The sequence below is a fragment of the Hyperolius riggenbachi genome, chromosome 6 (genome assembly GCF_040937935.1).
Source record: "Hyperolius riggenbachi isolate aHypRig1 chromosome 6, aHypRig1.pri, whole genome shotgun sequence".
In the NCBI taxonomy this organism is placed as follows: domain Eukaryota; kingdom Metazoa; phylum Chordata; class Amphibia; order Anura; family Hyperoliidae; genus Hyperolius; species Hyperolius riggenbachi.
Window position 1 is genome coordinate 6,843,762 of NC_090651.1, and position 14,985 is coordinate 6,858,746.

The window sequence follows — 14,985 nt, forward strand, 5'->3', positions numbered from 1 at the left end:
GCAACCCTAGAAGCCGTCTAGGGTCGATTCACCTCTGCGTCTAAAATGTCCCCTTGCGGGGATGAAAACCGCCGATCTTGATGGGACCCGGACGATCGCTGCAAAAATCCCGGCGCCGCCCCCAAAAGCGACGACGCCGAATGGTAGGCCGGAGGATGCTGCCAATGTGAACCGGCCCTTAAATACAGAGTGTGGTTTCTGAACTGCAACAGTGACAGAATGATACAATGTTAACATCTTAACATTGGCTGCTGCTTCTTTAGGTAAGTATTTACTTTAATTTCTGACGCCTCAAGTACTCTTTAAAGATGATTAGTGATTAAAAAGTATTATGTATTTATATAGCACTGACATCTTCTGCTGCACATTACAGAATACATAGTCATGTCACTGACTGTCCTCAGAGGAGCTCACACTCTAATCCTACCATAGTCATAGTCTAATGTCTTACCATATTATTATTATGTATTTGTATAGCACTGACATCTCCTGCAGCACAATACAGAGTACATAGTCATGTCACTGACTGTCCTTAGAGGAGCTCACACTCTAATCCTACTATAGTCATAGTCTAATGTCTTACCATATTATTATTATGTATTTGTATAGCACTGACATCTTCTGCAGCACTGTACAGAGTACATAGTCATGTCACTGACTGTCCTCAGAGGAGCTCACATTCTAATCCTACCATAGTTATTTGTCTATGTATGTATTGTGTAGTGTATGTATCGTAGTCTAGGGCCAATTTGGGGGAAGCCAATTAACCTATCTGCATATTTTTGGGATGTGGGAGGAAACCAGTGGAGAACATACAAACTCTGTGCAGGTCATGCCCTGGCTGGGATTTGAACCAGGGACACAGCGCTGCAAGGCGAGAGTGCTAACCACTATGCCACTGTGCTGCCTGGTTGCGAGTCCGTGCTGAGCGCCCTGCGGACAGCGTGTTCTCATACCTGACAAATCTTATGGTCTGATCTCTGGCGCTGGTGACCGGAGCACTGATGGCCAGCAGGGAAGGGTTGGAACCCACTCCTCCTTTCACCATCAGGATGACATTCAGCAGACGATGGAAGAGACTTCGGAGGATCTGCAGACAGAAGACAGAGTTAGAGTAAGCGTGCTGAAAGCCAATGTTACTGCAGTACAAATATCCTAGCAACAGCCACAGAATTATCCAAGCAAATGCCACAGAGAGATGACAGCTTCCTGTGTCCTCGGAGGAGACGGTCACACTGGACCAGAGAAGTGATAGCTTCCTGTGTCCCCGGAGGAGACGGTCACACTGGAGCAGAGATGACAGCTTCCTGTGTCCTCGGAGGAGACATTCACACTGGAGCAGAGAGATGACCGCTTCCTGTGTCCTCGGAGGAGACTGTCACTCTGGACCAGAGAAGTGACAGCTTCCTGTGTCCCCAGAGGAGACTGTCACACTGGACCAGAGAAGTGACAGCTTCCTGTGTCCCCGGAGGAGACTGTCACACTGGACCAGAGAAGTGACAGCTTCCTGTGTCCCCGGAGGAGACTGTCACACTGGACCAGAGAAGTGACAGCTTCCTGTGTGCTCGGAGGAGACTGTCACACTGGACCAGAGAAGTGACAGTTTCCTGTATTCTCAGAGGAGACTGTCACACTGGACCAGAGAAGTGACAGCTTCCTGTGTCCCCGGAGGAGACTGTCACTCTGGACCAGAGAAGTGACAGCTTCCTGTGTCCCCAGAGGAGACTGTCACACTGGACCAGAGAAGTGACAGCTTCCTGTGTCCCCGGAGGAGACTGTCACACTGGACCAGAGAAGTGACAGCTTCCTGTGTCCCCGGAGGAGACTGTCACACTGGACCAGAGAAGTGACAGTTTCCTGTGTTCTCAGAGGAGACTGTCACACTGGACCAGAGAAGTGACAGCTTCCTGTGTGCTCGGAGGAGACTGTCACACTGGACCAGAGAAGTGACAGTTTCCTGTGTTCTCAGAGGAGACTGTCACACTGGACCAGAGAAGTGACAGCTTCCTGTGTGCTCGGAGGAGACTGTCACACTGGACCAGAGAAGTGACAGTTTCCTGTGTTCTCAGAGGAGACTGTCACACTGGACCAGAGAAGTGACAGCTTCCTGTGTCCCCGGAGGAGACTGTCACTCTGGACCAGAGAAGTGACAGCTTCCTGTGTCCCCAGAGGAGACTGTCACACTGGACCAGAGAAGTGACAGCTTCCTGTGTCCCCGGAGGAGACTGTCACACTGGACCAGAGAAGTGACAGCTTCCTGTGTCCCCGGAGGAGACTGTCACACTGGACCAGAGAAGTGACAGTTTCCTGTGTTCTCAGAGGAGACTGTCACACTGGACCAGAGAAGTGACAGCTTCCTGTGTGCTCGGAGGAGACTGTCACACTGGACCAGAGAAGTGACAGTTTCCTGTGTTCTCAGAGGAGACTGTCACACTGGACCAGAGAAGTGACAGCTTCCTGTGTGCTCGGAGGAGACTGTCACAATAGATCAGAGAGATGACAGGCTTGTCCATGCCGTCAGAGAGATTTCTAGCTGTTCTGCTTTGCCGACTCTGCGCTTTTTTTTTTTTGCTTCTGTGGGCTTCCCTGGGACTGATGGATGCCTGTCAGCACACTGTGGGTAGCGATCTGAGCTACCCATAGTGTGCCAACCTGCATCAATCAGTCCCAGGGAAGCCCACATGAGCTGGCGGAGCAGTGCGGTGGCATGTCCCCCCTCCCTTCCTCCTCTCTGATCCTCCTGCCCTCTCCCTTTCCTTCGATCCTCCCTCCACTCTGATCCGCCGATCCCCCTCGGTGCTATTAGATGAGTGGGGGTACTACTCACCGAGACGCTCTCTCCAGCGATGAACGCGCACTCTCCTCCCCCTTACAGCTTTGGGCTGTTTACAGTGCGGTGACGTGGCTTGATGACGTCATGGAGGGGGAATCGGAATGGATAGAGGGAGATGAGGGAGGGGGCAGTGGACGGAAGGGAGGAAGGATCAGCTCACCTGCTGGGGACACTCATATCTGGCTTACCTATACTATGGCACCTACAGCTGGCTTACCTCACAGGTTTGCTTTAAAGAGAACCTGTAACAAAAAAAAAGTTCCCCTGGGGGTTACTCAACTCGGGAGGGGGAAGCCTCAGGATCCCAATGAGGCTTCCCCCGTCCTCCTGTAGCTGCAGGCAGTCCAGCACTGGCTCCCCCGAAGTGGCCCGGAATCCTCCCTCGACAAGCCTGAAAAGCTCTGATAAGCGCTGATTTACCTTCCCTGGCTCCAGCGGGGGGCGCTGTTGCAGCTTTCCGCACAGAGGTAGGCGAAAATAGCCGATCTGTCCGGTCCGCTCTACTGTGCAGGTGCAGGAGACTTGCGCCTGTGCAGTAGAGCAGCCCGACAACGATCGGCTATTTCCGCCTATCTCCGAGCGGAGAGCCGATACTGCGCTGGAGCCGGGAAGGTAAATATTTACATTCTCGCTGTTCGGGGAGCTTTTTCGCCGCCACCGTGGGACACAGGAGGACGGGGGAAGCCTCAATAGGATCCGGAGGCTTCCCCCACCCGAGGTGAGTACCATCCAGGGGAGTTTTTTTTTTTGTTACAGGTTTTAAGTCACATTGCCTCCTATGAAAAATAGGATAATCCGCAGTGGCGTGTACTAAACTCAATTAAAGCGAATGAAAAAACAAACAAAACAAAAACCAGACAGTTACCCAAGGGGGAAGGAAGGATCCGAGCCCTATAGAGCCCTCCCAATACTCTCACAGTCCCCTCGTTCACGTGAGGTCACCCACGTTTGAATCCCCCGTCGTGGGAAGTTTTGGAAGTCTTTGAGAGCCTGAGTGGTCCTGAAGACAGGTGGCTCCATACTGCGCACGAGTGAGCGGGCAAGAGAGGGCAAGCTCACACGAGCGCAGTATGGAGGCCTCCCTCAGCGGTGAGAGGGCAAGCTCACACGAGCGCAGTATGGAGGCCTCCCTCAGCGGTGAGAGGGCAAGCTCACACGAACGCAGTATGGAGGCCTCCCTCAGCGGTGAGAGGGCAAGCTCACACGAGCGCAGTATGGAGGCCTCCCTCAGCGGTGAGAGGGCAAGCTCACACGAGCGCAGTATGGAGGCCTCCCTCAGCGGTGAGAGGGCAAGCTCACACGAGCGCAGTATGGAGGCCTCCCTCAGCGGTGAGAGGGCAAGCTCACACGAGCGCAGTATGGAGGCCTCCCTCAGCGGTGAGAGGGCAAGCTCACACGAGCGCAGTATGGAGGCCTCCCTCAGCGGTGAGAGGGCAAGCTCACACGAGCGCAGTATGGAGGCCTCCCTCAGCGGTGAGAGGGCAAGCTCACACGAGCGCAGTATGGAGGGCCTCCCTCAGCGGTGAGAGGGCAAGCTCACACGAGCGCAGTATGGAGGCCTCCCTCAGCGGTGAGAGGGCAAGCTCACACGAGCGCAGTATGGAGGCCTCCCTCAGCGGTGAGAGGGCAAGCTCACACGAGCACAGTATGGAGGCCTCCCTCAGCGGTGAGAGGGCAAGCTCACACGAGCGCAGTATGGAGGCCTCCCTCAGCGGTGAGAGGGCAAGCTCACACGAGCGCAGTATGGAGGCCTCCCTCAGCGGTGAGAGGGCAAGCTCACACGAGCGCAGTATGGAGGCCTCCCTCAGCGGTGAGAGGGCAAGCTCACACGAGCGCAGTATGGAGGCCTCCCTCAGCGGTGAGAGGGCAAGCTCACACGAGCGCAGTATGGAGGCCTCCCTCAGCGGGCAAGAGAGGGCAAGCTCACACGAGCGCAGTATGGAGGCCTCCCTCAGCGGTGGAAGTGAGCAGTCTTGTATAAAATAACATATAAGAGATTTCCTTTTCATCAAAGTGGAGAGATGTGTGTGTGACTTACCTTGCCGACGTCCCCATGGTTCGGCTGGCACAGCAGCCACAGCCCGTGGTAAGCCAACTCCGGTACGTATCTCAGGTGGTCGGGGGAGCTGCGGGGGAGAGAACATCAGCACGTCATAATGGATAGTAATAGCGGAGGAGACAGAAATGTAACTTACCCACTACTGCAATTCCTCTAAACTGCTCCTTGTGGTTCTCCAAAGGCAGCACTCTATGTATCCCTAGAGGAGAGTGGGTAAGTGGCTTGTTGGCCACACCCCTGCTATGTCCTGATTGGGAGGCATAATGAGCAGCAGCTTGACCACACCCCTGCTATGTCCTGATTGGGAGGCATAATGAGCAGCAGCTTGACCACACCTACTCTGAATTACAGAACACAGGCAGGAGGAGCCACAATAGCTTAGTGCAGTGATTGGCAAACTTAGCTCTCCAGCTGTTAAGAAACTACAAGTCCCACAATGCATTGGCCTTAAAGAGAATCTGTATTGTTAAAATCGCACAAAAGTAAACATACCAGTGCGTTAGGGGACATCTCCTATTACCCTCTGTCACAATTTCGCCGCTCCTCGCCGCATTAAAAGTGGTTAAAAACAGTTTTAAAAAGTTTGTTTATAAACAAACAAAATGGCCACCAAAACAGGAAGTAGGTTGCTGTACAGTATGTCCACACATAGAAAATACATTCATACACAAGCAGGCTGTATACACCCTTCCTTTTGAATCTCAAGAGATCATTTGAGTGTTTCTTTCCCCCTGCAGCTATCTTCCACTGAAGTGTCAGGCTGTTTCTTCCTGCAGAGTGCAGACAGCTCTGCCTGTATGTAATTCCTCAGTATGTGAAAGCCCAGCCAGCTCAGAGGAGGATTTATCCAGCTTGTAAAAGATAATAGAGCAGAGAGAAGCTGCACTAATCTAAATAACACACAGCAGTGTGCAGAGAGGGGCCTGGAGGGGGGAGATGCATCACAGAACCACAACACTGAAGAACTTGGCAGCCTTCCAGACACAGGCTGACAAGTCTGACAAGAGAGAGATAAGTTGATTTATTACAGAGATGGTGATAGTAGAACGTGCTGCAGTAAGCCAGAACACATTAGAATAGCTTTTGGAACTTGTAGGATGATAAAAAACAGGATGCAATTTTTGTTACGGAGTCTCTTTAATGAATCATGATTATGGCTGTCAGACTCCTGAAATGCTTTGTGGGACTTCACATTCCTTAAAGGGGTTCTGTGGATAGGAACAAAAAAAAAAAAAAAAAAAAAAAAAAAAACCAGACACTTACCTGGGGCTTCTATCGGTTCCCTGTAGCCGTCATGTCCTGCGCTGTCCTTCTACGATCCTCCGTTCCCCTCCGCCGGTCAATTATTCGTCTAACAAGACGTGCACGTTCCTGCTCGCGTCTCCGGGAGGTTACTGCTCAGTACTAGGTTTTCTCGTACTGCACCTGTGCATTCAGCTCCCGGAGACGCAAGCATGCGCACGGCCGTACAGCCATAGTCTCGCTAGAGGAATAATCAGACCGGGACTGGCGGCGGGGAACAGGTGATCGTAGGAGGACAGCGCGGGACATGACAGCTGCAGGGGGCCGATAGAACCCCCAGGTAAGTGTCTGATTTTGTTTTGTTTTTACTATCCACAGAACCCCTTTAACAGCTGGAGAGCCAAGTTTGCTTCTCACTGAGTGGGAGGAGGGGCCAGGGGATAAATTCAATCACCAGACAGGCTTTGGAAATAAATAAAATCGGAAAGTTGCAGCTGCCACACTTCTGTCATGTAGAGATTTGCTGCTACAATTACAATAAACTATCCACATTACAGGGTTGTGTATGTGGCAGGAGGGGGATCCGGAGGAGCCAATGAAGAAACAACAGCAGTACTTTTAGCAAATATTTCTCTAACACGATATAGTGGTGGATTCCTATACTTGACAAACTATCGGCTCCCTTTAAAGTGGACCTGAACTCTTGCTCAGGACAGAAGAAAAACATACAGAAACGCACCCTGTATGTATGTATGTACAGAGTTTAGCCTGTCTAATTCCCCCTCATCTGTGACTAATCACTACTGTAATTTGATCTCTCTCACTTAACCACTTCAGGACCACAGTGCTAAACCCCCCTAAAGACCAGGCTATTTTATACTAAAAGGGCCACTGCAGCTTTAAGGCCAAGCTGCAGGGCCACACAACACAGCACACAAGTGATTCCCTCCCCCTTTTCTCCCCACCAACAGAGCTCTCTGTTGGTGGGGTCTGATCGCTCCCCAGTTGTTTATTTTTTTATATAAATATTTATACAGCCTGGTTATTAAAAAAAAAAAAATCAAAAAAAAAAAAATCATTTGTCGTGCCTCCCCCAGCCAGCCTCCCTCCCCTATCACTGCCGATCGCTCTTTTGTGCCCCAGCCGTGTCACACGGCTGTCCTCAGTACAGCGCTGCTGCTGATCGCAGCGCTGTACTATGTAAATAGACGGCGATCACGCCGACTAGCAGTCTCCCAAGCGGCAATAGCCGCTTAGAGACTGAAGAGGGGGCGGAGCTAGGAGATGCACGCACACCCTGCACGCGATCTACTTCAGTAGCCGGCTCCAGGACCTGACGCTAATTGGCGTTAGGCGGTCCTGGGGCTGCCGCCGCGGCCACGCCCATTGGCGTGGAGCAGTCTTAGAGTAGTTAAAGTCAATGTGAACCGTTTAATTTTTTTTGTATTTTGCTATAGAGGTCAATTTACCTCTTTCTCTTCTATCATTCTATCCCCATTTCGTTTGTGTTTCTGCAGGCTGGCTCCCAACATCTCAGTTTTTATTTTTTGACCAGTTTGGTCGAATATTGTAGCAGGAGGGAGGAGGCAGAACTTATTTTCCCTGCTCTGTCACTCCTCCATCATGTGCCGCCATCTCCTCCCCTTGCTCCGCCCTCTGTCGCGCTCCCGCTGATGCGCGGCTCCCCTGCTCTCACTACGAGAGCGTGCAGGTCTTCCTGCGTGGCTCCCTGCATACACAACGTACTGAGTGCTCGCACGCTGTGGCCGCACACCCGAAATTCTCCTTGTCTCGCGCTATTTTATCGGCGACAGATATGGGAAGGAAGAGGCTGCCGACCCGGAAGATAAAGCAAAGGTCGGCAGCCAGTGTTCTCCCCAGGGCTAATTAGGTGGGCGGGCCGCCCGGCTGATTTGAAGCCCCGCCCGCCTGTCATGTGCTCGCCTGGGGCTTCTAGTAAACTTCACTTAGGAGCGCTCCATTTCCTGCTTTCAGTCAGCGCCAGCCTCGCACAATAGCAAAGGCTGACACTACACTGCAGGAGCGCTCCTCTGCCTGTCAGCTCATGTGTTCTGGTGAGACAGGGAGGGATTGGCTGGGCAGGTTGTAAGGGGCGGGACTCCTGCTCCGATTCTTCCTACTGCTCTCCAAGTGATAGGATCTGTTTTATTACGGTGCCTCTCACTCTCGTTAATGAAACCGGAGAGAGCAGTAAAGCAAAAAAAAACGCCCACACAGCAGCAGCTTCCAGGAGTGAGATGAGAGCCACGTGAGTTTCCGGGACAGCCTCAGAGCGGCTCACATAGTCTCTCCTTCTCCTCCAGACTGCAGCTAAACAACATGCCTGAGTAGTTGAAAACGGCAGCTGCACGTTTAATCCAGCTGGAGGGAGACATGGAGATCAGGAGAAGTGATGCCCCTTCAGGCCTCTGCATGTTTATTTACTTTGGGGGGTGAGCAGAGGAGACACAGCCATGCAGAGCATGTTGAATGACAGGCTGTCTGTAGGCAGCCCCCTGTGCACTTGTCTCCTGCTGTGTGTGTTTCTCGCTGGCCCCAGCTTTGTATCTGTAGTGCTGCCCCTCCCCCTGCACACTGGGGAATTTTAGTGGAGCTGAACTCTTGCACAGGACAGAAGGAAAGCAGAGAAATGCACCCTGTATTTACACAGTTTAGCCTGTCTAATTTGATCTCTTTCTGTGTCACATGACTGCAGAGAAGCTCATTTGAAAAGCCCTGAATGTTAACATATCTGCTTCCAAGAAAGCAGGAAGTGGACATACTGCAGATTTATTGCAGCATTTGTATCAGCTGTAACAAATGTTTTTTCTTTAAAGGACAACTGAAGTGAAACTGATATGGAAGCTGCCATAATTATTTACATATAAGCAATGCCAGTTGCCTGGCTGTCCTGCTGATCCCCTGCCTCTAATACTTTTACCCTAGCCTCTGAACAAGCATGCAGCATATCAGATGTTTCTGATCATATTGACAGATCTGACAAGATTAGCTGCATGCTTGTTTCTGGTGTGATTCAGACACTACTGCAGCCAAATAGATCAGCAGGGCTGCCAGGCAACTGGTATTGTTTAAGAAGAAATAAATATGGCAGTCTCCATATTCTTCTCACTACAGTTGTCCTTTAAAGGTTATGCTGTTGTGCATCTTTTAGAGCAGAGAGGAGGTTGTCTGTTCAGGTCTGCTTAAAAAGGGACCTGAGCACCTTAATCTGAAACAATCTGCTAGGTACACACAATGCAATTTTCTGACAGATCTACTGTCAGATCGATTATTCCCAACATGTCCTATCTGATTTCTGCACGATTTCCTATAGAAGTGAACAGAAAATCGGAAATTAGATCAGGCATGTTGAAAATTGTCGAACTGACAGTAAATCTGTCCGGAAATTGCATTGTGTGTACTTAGCAGGTACATCGGTTTGCCTCCTCATCCTCTTTTTATTCTGTAAGCAGAGTTGCATTCCCCCCTCGCACGCCACCCGGCTACTTTTTCATGCCACCCGGCTACTTTTTCATGCCACCCGGCTGGAAAAAATTTCTGGGGAGAACACTGGGCAGCCATCTTGGATTTATAAGGCACGGATTTCGGGATATATTTACTGAACCAGGGGCGAGGAGCGGCGAAACTAAGAGGTAAGTGTATTTTTAATTTAAAGCCCATACGTGTCTTTTTTTTTTTAAATTTGATTCCCAATGGCTTTAATAACCGGATCACCTGTTGCCCTGACATTCAGTTCATAAGGAGGAGATATAAGGACTCCAAGAGACCACTGCATAAAGAGGCGATGGTTTGTTCCTCGTCTGGCTCCTGGAGCTCTGACTGGCTAAATTGTGGCACATGATGCTGCAGACATCACGTGACCATGCTGACCAATGAGAGAGAAGTAGAATATACAGGCCATGTTACCATTGGTAGCCCGAGGTCATAGCCCAATGTGCCCTTGTGCAATCTCTGCATCCTCACATTCTTTTATAGAATTTCTCTACACAAAACATAGCAAAGAGCTTCTTCTACAGAGATGCCACGTCCCACCAGGGATGCGTCTAATCACAAACCTATGGAAAGGGGAAAAAATGGCCTTCCTTGTCCACACCGCCGCTAGCTGGGACCCTCCTCTTGTTTGTGGCTGCACTCCCCTCCGCACACAAGCAAATCCGTACTTAAATCCTGATGTATACGTGGGCCTCTAAAAGTGGCCACATACGATACAATTTTTAATTATCTTTTCAATTTGAAAATTGCAATCATTTTTTCTGATTGTAACATTTCAAAAATCTGACCAATTCAACACACACGTTCACTTTTTCCCCAAATATGAAAAAAACAGACAAAAAAAAAAAAAAGAATAAAAACTGAGAAAACTGCTAAGGGTGTAATTATCAATACATTTATTATCTACAACATACACTAATCAATTTTCAAAAAAATTGATCAGAAAAATCCACCACTTATTGACTTGAATAAAAACAGGAAATAATCAGATATCTTGCTCGAATAAAAAAAACCAAAATAAAAAAAAAAAAACCAAATCCGATAGATTTTATAAAATTGCAGTGAAATTGGATAATTTTATTGTATAATGTGTGGCCACCTTACGTCTCCATAAAATACATTTAGCAGAATTATTATTATTTTTTTCCCCATTACAAGAAACTTACCCGGAATCTGATAATGTCAGTTCATGGGGCGTGGCTTCAAAGCTAGTCAGGTTTATCAAGACCTGAAAAGAGAACATTATTTGGGTTAACATGCATGCACACCTTTCCAAACTAGCTGTTCCATTAACATTTAATAATTTTGCAGTACATGGCCAATCCGAATAAGCCACAAACTCCGTTCTAGTGAAAGCCTGTCTGAGTGAGCATACACTGGCCAACACTCCAATACATGCTGTATGCTGCAGTCCATTATTGTGCCACCCAGCCCCTCCCCGAGAGATGCTCACAGCATACACTATAAGATCAGGAAGGCATCTTGCAGCCCCCTGGAGTCATCCTGTGCCCGCACCATCCTTCCGAGACCATAAAGCGATAAGCATTGACGCCCTAAAAGCTGGCGGATTGCGGATGTTTCTGGGCATGCACAGCCCCGAGCTGCGCCCTGATCGCACTCCCCTTGCCAGGAGCGGTCTGCGGATGCGTACTAGCGATTTTCCCATACTGCGCATGTACAGGGACACGATGAGGTGCGCGGTCAGCCAGCTTTTTGGGGGTCGCCGCTGCTGGCCACAGGGACGCGGAAGCAAAGTGCAGGCACAGAATGACTCTAAACACTTTTTTCCCTGTGTGAAGGGATGAGTCAGTGAGATACAAACCGTGTTAGGCAAAAAAACCTTACCCAAGTCCATACCCGTGAGGCATGGAGGAGGAATAGTAACACACAATGCACAAGCTCTGCACTCTCTCCTTCAGGGAGACTCCCCTGCACACAATGCAGCAATCTCTGCGCTCTCCTTCAGGGACACTCCCCTGCACACAATGCAGCAAGCTCTGCGCTCTCTCCTTCAGGGACACTCACCTGCACACAATGCAGCAAGCTCTGCGCTCTCTCCTTCAGGGACACTCACCTGCACACAATGCAGCAAGCTCTGCTCTCTCCTTCAGGGAGACTCCCCTGCACACAATGCAGCAAGCTCTGCTCTCTCCCCTTCAGGGAGACTCCCCTGCACACAATGCAGCAAGCTCTGCTCTCTCCTTCAGGGACACTCACCTGCACAATGCAGCAAGCTCTGCTCTCTCCCCTTCAGGGACACTCACCTGCACACAATGCAGCAAGCTCTGCTCTCTCCCCTTCAGGGACACTCACCTGCACACAATGTAGCAAGCTCTGCTCTCTCCTTCAGGGACACTCACCTGCACACAATGCAGCAAGCTCTGCTCTCTCGCCTTCAGGGAGACTCCCCTGCACACAATGCAGCAAGCTCTGCTCTCTCCCCTTCAGGGACACTCACCTGCACACAAAGCAACAAGCTCTGCTCTCTCCTTCAGGGACACTCACCTGCACACAATGCAGCAAGCTCTGCTCTCTCGCCTTCAGGGAGACTCCCCTGCACACAATGCAGCAAGCTCTGCTCTCTCGCCTTCAGGGAGACTCCCCTGCACACCATGCAGCAAGCTCTGCGCTCTCTCCTTCAGGGACACTCTCCTGCACACAATGCAGCAATCTCTGCTCTCTCCTTCAGGGACACTCACCTGCACACAATGCAGCAAGCTCTGCTCTCTTCTTCAGGGACACTCACCTGCACACAATGCAGCAATCTCTGCGCTCTCTCCTTCAGGGACACTCTCCTGCACACAATGCAGCAATCTCTGCTCTCTCCTTCAGGGACACTCACCTGCACACTATGCAGCAAGCTCTGCGCTCTCTCCTTCAGGGAAACTCACCTGCACACAATGCAGCAAGCTCTGCACTCTCTCCTTCAGGGACACTCTCCTGCACACAATGCAGCAATCTCTGCTCTCTCCTTCAGGGACACTCACCTGCTCACAATGCAGCAAGCTCTGCACTCTCTCCTTCAGGGAAACTCACCTGCACACAATGCAGCAAGCTCTGTGCTCTCCTTCAGGGACACTCCCCTGCACACAATGCAGCAAGCTCTGCTCTCTCTCCTTCAGGGAGACTCACCTGCACACAATGCAGCAAGCTCTGCACTCTCTCCTTCAGGGACACTCACATGCACACAATGCAGCAAGCTCTGCGCTCTCCTTCAGGGAGACTCACCTGCACACAATGCAGCAAGCTCTGCTCTCTCTCCTTCAGGGACTCTCACCTGCACACAATGCAGCAAGCTCTGGTCTCTCTCCTTCAGGGACACTCAGCTGCACACAATGCAGCAAGCTCTGCGCTCTCTCCTTCAGGGACACTCAGCTGCACACAATGCAGCAAGCTCTACACTCTCTCCTTCAGGGACACTCACCTGCACACAATGCAGCAAGCTCTGGTCTCTCCCCTTCAGGGTCACTCACCTGCACACAATGCAGCAAGCTCTGCGCTCTCTCCTTCAGGGACACTCACCTGCACACAATGCAGCAAGCTCTGGTCTCTCCCCTTCAGGGTCACTCACCTGCACACAATGCAGCAAGCTCTGCACTCTCTCCTTCAGGGAGACTCCCCTGCACACACTGCAGCAAGCTCTGCTCTCTCCCCTTCAGGGAGACTCACCTGCACACAATGCAACAAGCTCTGCACTCTCTCCTTCAGGGAGACTCCCCTGCACACACTGCAGCAAGCTCTGCTCTCTCTCCTTCAGGGACACTCACTTGCACACAATGCAGCTAGCTCTGCACTCTCCTCTTCAGGGAGACACCTGCACACAATGCAGCAAGCTCTGCTCTCTCCCCTCCAGGGAGACACCTGCACACAATGCAGCAATCTCTGCTCTCTCCTTCAGGGACAGTCCCCTGCACACTATGCAGCAAGCTCTGCGCTCTCTCCTTCAGGGACACTCGCCTGCACACAATGCAGCAAGCTCTGCTCCCTCACCTTCAGGGACACTCACTTGCACACAATGCAGCAAGCTCTGCGCTCTCTCCTTCAGGGACACTCACCTGGACACAATGCAGCAAGCTCTGCTCTCTCCTCTTCAGGGAGACACCTGCACACAATGCAACAAGCTCAGCTCTCTCCCCTTCAGGGAGACACCTGCACACAATGCACCAAGCTCTGCTCTCTCTCCTTCAGGGAGACTCCCCTGCACACTATGCAGCAAGCTCTGCGCTCTCTCCTTCAGTGACACTCCCCTGCACGCAATGCAGCAATCTCTGCGCTCTCCTTCAGGGACACTCACCTGCACACAATGCAGCAAGCTCTGCACTCTCTCCTTCAGGGAGACACCTGCACACAATGCAGCAAGCTCTGCTATCTCTACTTCAGGGACTCTCACCTGCACACAATGCAGCAAGCTCTGCGCTCTCTCCTTCAGGGAGACACCTGCACACAATGCAGCAAGCTCTGCTCTCTCCTTCAGGGAGACTCACCTGCACACAATGCAGCAAGCTCTGCACTCTCTCCTTCAGGGACACTACCCTGCACACAATGCAGCAAGCTCTGCACTCTCTCCTTCAGGGACACTACCCTGCACACAATGCAGCAAGCTCTGCACTCTCTCCTTCAGGGACACTACCCTGCACACAATGCAGCAATCTCTGCTCTCTCCTCCAGGGACACTCCCCTGCACACAATGCAGCAAGCTCTGCTCCCTCACCTTCAGGGACACTCACTTGCACACAATGCAGCTAGCTCTGCACTCTCCTCTTCAGGGAGACACCTGCACACAATGCAGCAAGCTCTGCTCTCTCCCCTCCAGGGAGACACCTGCACACAATGCAGCAATCTCTGCTCTCTCCTTCAGGGACAGTCCCCTGCACACTATGCAGCAAGCTCTGCGCTCTCTCCTTCAGGGACACTCGCCTGCACACAATGCAGCAAGCTCTGCTCCCTCACCTTCAGGGACACTCACTTGCACACAATGCAGCAAGCTCTGCGCTCTCTCCTTCAGGGACACTCACCTGGACTCAATGCAGCAAGCTCTGATCTCTCTCCTTCAGGGACACTCACCTGCACACAATGCAGCAAGCTCTGCTCTCTCCTCTTCAGGGAGACACCTGCACACAATGCAACAAGCTCAGCTCTCTCCCCTTCAGGGAGACACCTGCACACAATGCACCAAGCTCTGCTCTCTCTCCTTCAGGGAGACTCCCCTGCACACTATGCAGCAAGCTCTGCGCTCTCTCCTTCAGTGACACTCCCCTGCACGCAATGCAGCAATCTCTGCGCTCTCCTTCAGGGACACTCACCTGCACACAATGCAGCAAGCTCTGCACTCTCTCCT

General features: G+C 51.3%; 1 protein-coding gene across 2 annotated transcripts in view; it reads right to left on the reverse strand.

The window, feature by feature from the left end:
* Positions 1–14,985, reverse strand: part of NCAPD3 (non-SMC condensin II complex subunit D3) — a 104,398-nt gene that overhangs the window by 71,216 nt on the left and 18,197 nt on the right. For both annotated transcript variants that reach the window (XM_068238794.1, XM_068238795.1), the window contains 3 exons: positions 10,814–10,875; positions 4,872–4,959; positions 957–1,090 (listed from right to left, as the gene is read on the reverse strand). In XM_068238794.1, the coding sequence (XP_068094895.1) occupies positions 957–1,090; positions 4,872–4,959; positions 10,814–10,875 (284 nt within the window). The remainder of the gene's footprint in view (positions 1–956; positions 1,091–4,871; positions 4,960–10,813; positions 10,876–14,985) is intronic.